Below are 9,055 nucleotides of genomic sequence, written 5' to 3' on the forward strand. Positions count from 1 at the left end.
GGAAGTCGAAGGTGGAGCAAGATCAGGTGCTGGCATCGGGATTTGGAGGGCGAAAATCTTTAAGATCCGTACAATCATACCCATCTTCTCGTTCTGGGCCCTTATCTGCTTATCCTAGGCCCTCATCTGCTCACCCTGGGCCCTCATCTGCTTGCCCTGGGCTACAAGCTGACCTTTTAGGGTTGTTACTTCCTCCTTCAAGGCATTGACCTCTCCTATGGATGATCTAGAAGATGAGGCACCCGTCTCACGAACCCCGCCTTCCCCATACACCGAATAACATTGTCATGACGACGATCAAACTTCTAATCCAGGACCTCAATCACGATCTGAAGACCTGCATCCTCGAGTGCAGTGACGTCCTTAATCGGGGTCTCCGGGGGAAGCTGCAATGTTGCTTCTTGGAGAACAACAGTGCGCTTTTTCACCATAGAACAAAGAAGAAGCAATGGCTGAATACATCGTAAAGGTGAAGCAGCTGCAACAACAAGAAGTAGCCTCCACATAGATCATACAACATTAATGGAGTTCTATATCTATATCTTAAACATTTCCCAAGTGTTTCAAACTTTCAAGAAGAAAACACATACCAGAATGTAATAAACCAATAATTTTCAATTTCCACAGCTTCTGCTTTATAATTAAGTCATGATTTAAAGGTGTCACACTTCAAATGCTTGTGTAGTCATCTTCACAAGATTAAGGAATGGAATGCATAGGTATAAAAGTATTAAGCGAGAAAGTATATAACCTAACTAAATCAGGGCGGCTATGGAATTGTCTCGAAAATTACAGCCCAGTATCAAAGTGAAAACAAATATCTAGTTTATTTTCAGTACCAATGAACACACCATGTTTAATCAAGTGAAATGTTCATCTGATTGTAAAATGTGGACAAGGAAATGCTCAACTGATAAAACAAAATGGAATTTGGGGTATGCCTATGTGTATCCAGTAGATAAACATTTTCTATACATTTCCTCCAAGCATTTGAGTCAAATACTGTAAATTCTAACAAGAAAATGACACATAATATTATATTTAGAAAGAAAAAAATTGAGGACATTCAAAGAAGAAAATAGTGAAGGAATAGAACCAAGTCCTCGAGCAATATGCTAACCTGGGTCAATACCTGTTGGCTGGCTGGGAATTGAAAATCTATACCGAAATTGCTTCAAACTGCAAACAAGAAACAACAATGAAATTCTTAAACCCTGAAATTCAATCCATTTCCTAATAATTTATCCCAAATAAAAACCTTGATTGAATCCCCATTTCAACCATTCACAAAATTTTAAACCCTGAAATCATCCCATGCCATAATAATTTATCCCTAATTAAAATCCTAAATTCTAAAATTCATCTCAATTCACAATCAAAATCCTTAATTTCACAATTTCATAATTTGTAATTAGACTTACTTTCAAGGAGAGAGACGAGCATGACAAAGGGGTGGTGGCTGAGAAAAAAATGGTGAAAACAAAAGCATTTTAGGAGTAGTGTGATGAGAAAAAAAAAATGGTGCAAACAAAAACATTCAATCCCCTAATAGAATGACACCTCAATAGTTGGAACCTCAATAGTTGGAACACACCTCACGACTAGCAAAATAGTAGAAAGATGATTTACCAATACCAAAAAAATATTATGCATAAGTACAAAATTCATAACCTGAGCAATCACGAAACCTAGCATTGGCTATGAGGCACGAGGACGGATTAGTCAGAGATAGAACGATGATTGGAATAAATATTTTCATCATAAAATTGAAATTCTGGAAAGCCCTTTCCAGTTACAACAGCAAAACTTCCAACTAAAGCCCTAATTCTTCTTCTTCTTCTCCTTCATTCTCCCCCCCCCCTCCAGCAAAACCCTTCCAAATCCTACATACAATTTGAACGCCTAATTTGAATTGCATTGATACATTGCTTAAAATTCACAAATTTGCACAAACCCTTCTTCTTCTTCTTCGTCTTCTTCTTGTTCCAGCCACCCAAAGCTAGTTATTGCAACAAAGAAACCACCGATACTCAAACAAGGGAAGAAAACAAAAAGGTTCTGTTTTGTGCATTGCAACACTAGATAGCTCCAATTACGTCCCAAAGACTGCGAAAGACATTCGGAGATATGGTGCTTATAAATGTTTTACTACATCCAGCCCCATACCAAACAATTATAGTGTTTAGCTCTAATGTTAATGTAACATTTTTCACACAAGCATAAAACGTTTTACCAGCTGCTAAACCAATTCTACACGCATACTTGTTGATGTTTTCAGGGCATCGTTCAAATTAATCTCAAACAATTTATCAAGGAACAAATAGCATAAAAATCCCCAAATTAACAATTCACAAAAATATTGTATTGTCCGTACCATCTGAGATAACAACATTTCCTACAGCACTGAAAGCCCCCGCTGCATTTAGAACATCAGAAACTCTAATTTGCTGCCTTTCCAAGCCCCAATTAAATTACACAAATGCAGTTAACTTGAATTTTTAATTTGGATGTGGGAACATCTAAATGCATAAACCTTTTGCAAGTAAAAGGCAAATGCCAGAATCTCAATTCCCATCTTCTTATCGGCAACGTACAACACTAATTACGCTATCGAAACAAGCGAATCAGAGACTCTAATTTGTTGCCCTTCCAATCACCCAATCGTTTAAAAACCCAAATCAACACAAAAAATTCAAAAATTATGTATAAAAATAAAAAAATAAAATAAAATAAAAAAGGCTCAGAGTGTAAAGTTGGCATCAACAAGCCTAATAAGCAAAGCTCTCAAAACATCAAAACATCACAGGCCAATGTCAATAACGATACAATATCAAAACATCACAGAACAATTTCAAAACGATATGACAAAATCAAAGTGACACCATCAAGCAATTTCCAATAATTCACAAAAACTCTAGATGAAATATTCCCAATTTGCCATTGGGTTTTAGGGAAATGGAGAAATCGATAGAGAGAATGAGAGAGATTGGGATTTACCGGCTGGCATAGTCCCTAAGAAGCTGCTCGGTCTTCTCTCACTTCCTGACGAACTTTCCAGGCTCCACTTCCTCAGTCTTGCACTACGTCTTCACCACCTTCCTTGTCAAGAGGATGAGGAGGAAGGCTACGGAGTGAGAGAGAAGGCGAGATGAGCGAGAAGGAAGAGAGAGACCGAGTGAGAAAGAGGGAAAAGAAACCGAAGGAAGGCTACGGAGTGAGAGAAAAGGCGAGATAAGCGAGAGGGAAGAGAGAGACCGAGTGAAAGAGAGGGAAGAAAGACAGGCTGTGGGGGAAAAGTTTGTCCAAATTTAGGAAAATTCAAATAAAACGCCTATTAACTACAATTGCATGGTCAAAATTTAAGAACTTGTGCGACGTAGGTATACATTAAGGTGTCGCACAAAGTGGTTTTGCACAACGACTCATTGTGGCGTCACGCAAAGTGGTTTTGCGCAACAATCCCATTGTGGCGTCGTGCAAGCTATATTTAAAAATATATATATATTTATAAAATTTACTGAAAATATGACTTTACTTCCTTCAAATTCAAATTTTTTTACATAAAACCCACAATACTGAAAGTCCACGTGTCATCTCTAGAATTTTTGGGATTATTTTATCCGTTTCATGTTAGTTGCTCTTTTGATGGAGCGTGGACACCAAAACCACAATAAAAGAATCCCAAAATCAATGTCCATTCAAATTCGACCCGAAATTAGTGAAATTTAGCATTCAAACAATCGAAGACAAACAAGAGAAAATTTGAGAATTTTGGTAAAGATGAATTGAACCCTAAATGCATATCTGCGGTGAGTGAGTGATCAAGGATTTAATTAATACAACCATGAATAACACAGACAGAGTCACATTGCTTATTGTTGAAACTTGAGTGTGCAGTTATCACGTAAACGGTCCATTGGGCCTCAATAAGTTTTCTAATGCATTTGGGCCTCTATAAGGTATATTTAGGCTTAATTGGAGAGAAATAAAAAGAAAAAAAATATAAATAGAGTCCAGAGAACTCTATTAAATTCTATAGACCTTCAAATTCAAACCTAAGTTGCATTCTCTAAAAGTTCTAAGCAGGGATGGACATTTTGAGATTTTGAATAATTCATCATTTCCCCCACTCCCTCAATATTTGGTTAAACTGGAAATTTAGCCTATCCTACGGTCCTACCCCTAAAGTCAAGTTTAACATATTATTCCCATATGCTCTTGAACATCTTCAAACTTCATACTTTTCCAACATTGAAAGAGGGATGTCAGTGGCAGATTCAGAAAAAGTTATTTGGAGGGTCACATGTAAAAGTTCACAAACATTTCTTAGACATATAATAACTTTGAAAATTAAATCATAGTTTCATCATTCATAATTTATAGAACAAATGTCAATACAAGTTACAATTGTCTGCGGCGCGTTTTTATATTCTAAAATGTTGCATTATAACTTCATTATCAATAGAAGAAAAAACACTGCTCTAAATACCACGCTATCACTCAATCATTAATCTCACATTCGGTTATGCAATAGACTTTCAAAAATAATAATAAGAAGAGCAACTCCTCTTATCATGGAGTCAAGTCCCAAAAACCTTCTTACTTTTCTATGGGTTGATTGAACTATCAACTCCGGGCTTCATTCTCCTTTTCTTTATTAAGCTATCCACGTAAGTCCTAATCGGCTGGAATGGAACTAGAGGACTCTGTGAGACCCCATTCATTTGTAGTTTATCTCTCTGAAAAAGGAATGTTTAGATCTTTCAATCTTATGGCGGGTGCTAGGATTTTCTCATTCAAATAGAAAAGGGTTCAAGCTGTTGGATGACATGTATGAAGAGTAACTCCAACCTCTAAAGGGACAACATCTATAAGGATTGATTATGAGTCGTATGTAAATCTAGTTGGAATGAAAAGGTATGCGATCCAACTTTTCAAAGAAAATATAAATACACATATAACCGAAACCTTAATACAGAAGAGAACAACCCCAGTAAATTCAACTAAAATAACTTCATTTATGTGCTACTTGTGCCTCCTACAAGAAAATCTCTTTTACCTATCAAAAGTTATTCATGACTTGAGAACCAGAGTAGAAGTTAAAAAAACAGAGAAACATGTACGGAAAATGAGAACCTAGACACTAAAAAGTTGATGGATTCTCCATGCTCCCCTTCTTAATTAACTAGTGTAGTCTTCATCTCTTTGGCTTCTTAGCTAGTGTGAGAAACATAAAAATAAAAATTAATTAACAAAATAGGAGACTAATTAATTAATTAATATAACAAAGGGAAAGAGAGAAAGAGGGGCCAGAAAGTGTGTCCTATGGCCACGATCCAAAGAGAAAATCGTCATATTTCCTTTTGTCTTTGAGCATTTGTGCTAGAATGTGGCCTTCTAACAAATCGACCCTGAAACAGAATAAGAAAACCAATATTCAGCCCCTGAAACAAAAAGATTTTCTAGGATGGAGAACAAGTACAAGTAAAATGAGGTTTTGTGTTGCATACGTGAGCGTAGTCATAGTAGTTAGAACGGAACTCCTACAAATTGGAATCTTTCTTTCCACAATTCAAATTAGACTAAAATAGAATATCTCACTTGTATTAAACTAAGCTTCATTTTATTCTATCAAGATGATCAAAATTTTTTCAATTAAATTTCTATTTTTGTTAATAAGATGGTGTTTACGTTGATCATTAGTTACTTCTCTAAGTAAGTTTTTATTAATAGTTATTTCTATTTTTGTCAATTAAATTTCTATTTTTGTTAATAAGATGGTATTAACATGCATATTAACAAAATATCCACAATCAGAATTTGGATTATCAATAGTTTCAATTATACCAATAATATGTCTTACACAAGTTTTCTTCAAAATTCAAGGGTTTCACTTCGATGCAACGTAGCCTGAAATGCTACGAGCATTAGATGATCTGGATTCATGGGACCACAGTAAAGCAATAATCCAAATCAATCTAGATCATCCAATACTCGTAACATTACATATTGGTATAAAAGGATGCTATGTGTTATGGAAGAATTTTCCCAAATGCGGACATGGATTGCTCACAACTTCAACTAACTAATAATGAGAGAAAAAGATAGGAGGGATAAAAAAGAAGGAAACATAAATACTAGTCATGAGAAATGTGTTGTAAAGGAAATCATCACAACCATCATGACATCTTTATTTATCTTTTATTTATAGAAAACTAATGAAAAGAACTTGAAAACTTTGAATTTGAACGAAAAGGCAAAAATAAAGGGTAAAGTGAATAGTACCGTGATTGACTTTTTAGTGTAAAAATGTGGTTTTTCGTTAAAGTGAACAGCATCAGGAGTTTTTCGTTGAAATTCCCTTTATTTATTTCTTATTTAATTTGAAACAAAATTAATCAATTCGAGTGTCAAGTTTACTCTATTTTAGATAAATTAGTGTGTATCTTATCATTTGTAGAAAAAAAAAAACGATGAAGAATGTTTTAGGAGAACATAAGTACCTTCATCCTGGGTCGTTGATCGGCGTTGACTTTTCTAACTTGGTATCTGATCTTCTTAGAGAAGAGGCGAGTACGGCGTTTCTCCTTGTAGCGCAACACGCTAGCTTCCCTCAGTCCTCCGACGTCCGAGAATAAATCAATCTGCGCCAACCTGGCCTGCCCAAAACAAACCCAATTATCAACAAAATAATCATTTAGATACAAAATGAGAAGGACACTTCTTTAATTCTCACATATTTTGTATTTTCGCAAAAGATTATAGACCCAGAAAATGACCAATGCCGACTTCAATAAAATAATAAATTTTATGACTGAGTCCAAAAAGAAGAACATAATGAATTCTACGATGTAGACCCAAAAATGATACTATGATTAAAAAAATGTAATTAATGGTATATTGAATATTAAACATATGCTTTGTTTTAGACTAATAATGGTTTGGCACTTACGGCAAAGCAATCGACTTGGCAAAATTACAAGTGACTTTTCCGTCATTTGAGCTTAAACTATTGTTAACACTTATTTTATAAGTTACTAATTATAGCTCCCAAGTTTCTATTTTTATATAAGTTGAGAAATTTAAGGGATTACTATTATGGCATTAAGTGAGGTGCGTAGAATAATTTAACCAACTTTACCACCTAAATTTTAAGAGTGAAGATTTAAGAAACGTCGAAAATGGTAACCAAAAATAAATTAAAGCCCAAAACAAAAATGGACCAATAAAAAACTGACTTCATTTTATAAAGGGCACCCACTTTACTAGACTGACATAAAAAACAGAGGAGCAGATTTTTATTTATTTATTTTTTTTTTAAATCTCCAGACTTTGAACAGGTTTAAGTTTTTTCCCGGAATTCGATTCCCCGGCAAGAGATGAGAAACGTACAGCGACATCATTCCCCGCCGCATCAGATCCCGGAATTTCCTCCGAAAACGGCGACGCTTTGTCCGACCAGGCATTCAAAACGTCGTCGTAGTCCAACTTCAGCATCAGCCCGGGCTCTTCCTCCGCCGGGGGCTTGGGAATCGGACTCGCCTCATTAGGCGATTCCGCGGTGATTCTCGATTCCAAGACCGACAGTTTCTCCACCTTCTTCTTCTTCTTCTTCTTGGCTGTGGCCGCTGCCGGAGCCGGGGCGGAAGATGATAGAGATTTGTTGAATCTGGGCGAGATTTCAAGAACATCTACGGTGGGAAAACTCCACCAGTTCCCCTCGTCGACGTGCCTCAACGGCCTCACTCCTCTTCTCGACCCGAACTCCAATTTCCCGCCAAATCCGAGCCCCATTGGGTACCCATAACAGGAATTCCAAGTCGAATTCGGGTTTGGATTCGAATTCTTCATTTGCCCACCTCCGCCATTGTTAGACTCCTCGTCCAAGTCCATGTTCACACTCATACTTCCCATGATGCTATCAATCCCCTCTTCAATTTCCTCGTCGAGAATCGACTCCGCATCGAAATCTTCCTCTTGGAAATTATACCCGTCACTCAACTCCATGGAATCGGAATTGCAATTCGGTTGGGACTCGAATTCCCCCGGACTCCGGCACGGCTTCTCGAACGAGTTCAGGGACTTGGGCTCTAATCGGGAACTGGGGTTTTCCCGGAGTTGGTGGTGGAGCAAGAACCCGGAGTTTTCGGCCTCGATGACTCTGAACGGCAGGAGCAACTCCGCGGATTGGTCGAAGAAGGAGTCGTGAGGTTTGGTGAATTTTCTGGGATTTGTGAAACTTTTGGAGGAGAAGATGTTGGGGTACGCTGTGGAGAGCAATGCGGCGGCTTCATTGTATGTTTGGTTGGGCCGTTTTCTGGGGGTACGAGGTTTTCGTGTCGAGATTGCGAGGCCGGAGTTGCAGGATTCCGAGAGAGTTGAGGAGGGAGAAGAGGTGGAGGTGAAGGTTGATGTGGACGGCGATTTAATTATTTCAAGCTCGAACGCATAGGTTCTTCCGCCGCCGCTTAGGCACGAAGACATCTTTTGATGATTCTGAGGAACAACAGGCAAAGACAGAGAACTTAGAAACCAAAAATTCAGATTCTTCAGCTGAAGAACACGCAAAACAGAGGAGATGAAGTCATGGAATTGTTGAATTCAAGTTGTTTGGAGGACTAAAATCTAAAAAGCCAAAATCTTTACTCAAAAGGTACAAAACCCTAAACCCTAAAAGTAGAGGAACGAAAAGGTATTGGGTTTGCAATGAAAAGTGGGAAAAGGCCAAGCAGCTTTTGTGTGATCAAAATAGAAAGAAGGGTTTTTTCTGGAATTGCAAAATTGGAGCAAAGGAATTAAAATTTGATGGGACACATGTTGAAGGGTTTTTTTTTCAAATAAAACCCAATAACTTTTCTATTTTCTCTTGAAAAACAGAGTATCCCAAAACCCTAGAGAGAAAAGAAAACCCAGGTGACTGAAACTATATCGAAGGGAATGAGTAAATTGGGTATTGGCTGATGCAGAAAAAGGAATTTATATATCCCAGAAAGGAAAGTTACCCAATAAAGAAAATCGAAGACTGTGTATATACTGTGAAAATTCAGCACCAAAA

The 9,055-nt window shown here is 37.2% G+C and overlaps 1 protein-coding gene across 2 annotated transcripts; it reads right to left on the minus strand.

Annotated features, from left to right (window-relative positions):
* Nucleotides 1–4,945: 4,945 nt before the first annotated feature.
* On the minus strand, nt 4,946–8,634 carry LOC137737102 (protein CHLOROPLAST IMPORT APPARATUS 2-like). Of its 2 annotated transcripts, none has more exons than XM_068476474.1 (3): nt 7,393–8,634; nt 6,504–6,659; nt 4,946–5,411 (listed from the first exon to the last, which is right to left on the minus strand). In XM_068476474.1, the coding sequence occupies exons 1-3, from the start codon at nt 8,482–8,484 to the stop codon at nt 5,352–5,354; spliced, it is 1,308 nt and encodes a 435-aa protein (XP_068332575.1). In that variant the 5' UTR covers nt 8,485–8,634; the 3' UTR covers nt 4,946–5,351. The 2 variants fall into 2 exon arrangements, 1 of the variants encoding a protein (XP_068332575.1); XR_011068817.1 differs by having other exon boundaries at nt 5,133–5,411; nt 6,504–6,654.
* Nucleotides 8,635–9,055: the final 421 nt, after the last annotated feature.

This window comes from Pyrus communis, chromosome 6 (genome assembly GCF_963583255.1).
Source record: "Pyrus communis chromosome 6, drPyrComm1.1, whole genome shotgun sequence".
NCBI lineage: Eukaryota > Viridiplantae > Streptophyta > Magnoliopsida > Rosales > Rosaceae > Pyrus > Pyrus communis.

Coding starts and splice junctions, on each gene's coding strand:
- LOC137737102 (XM_068476474.1), bottom strand. CDS start 8,484: ATGTCTTCGTGCCTAAGCGGCGGCGGAAGAACCTATGCGTTCGAGCTT. Junction 6,660..7,392: donor CGGCGGGGAATGATGTCGCT/GTACGTTTCTCA, acceptor TGTTTTGGGCAG/GCCAGGTTGGCGCAGATTGA. Junction 5,412..6,503: donor ATCAACGACCCAGGATGAAG/GTACTTATGTTC, acceptor ATTCTGTTTCAG/GGTCGATTTGTTAGAAGGCC.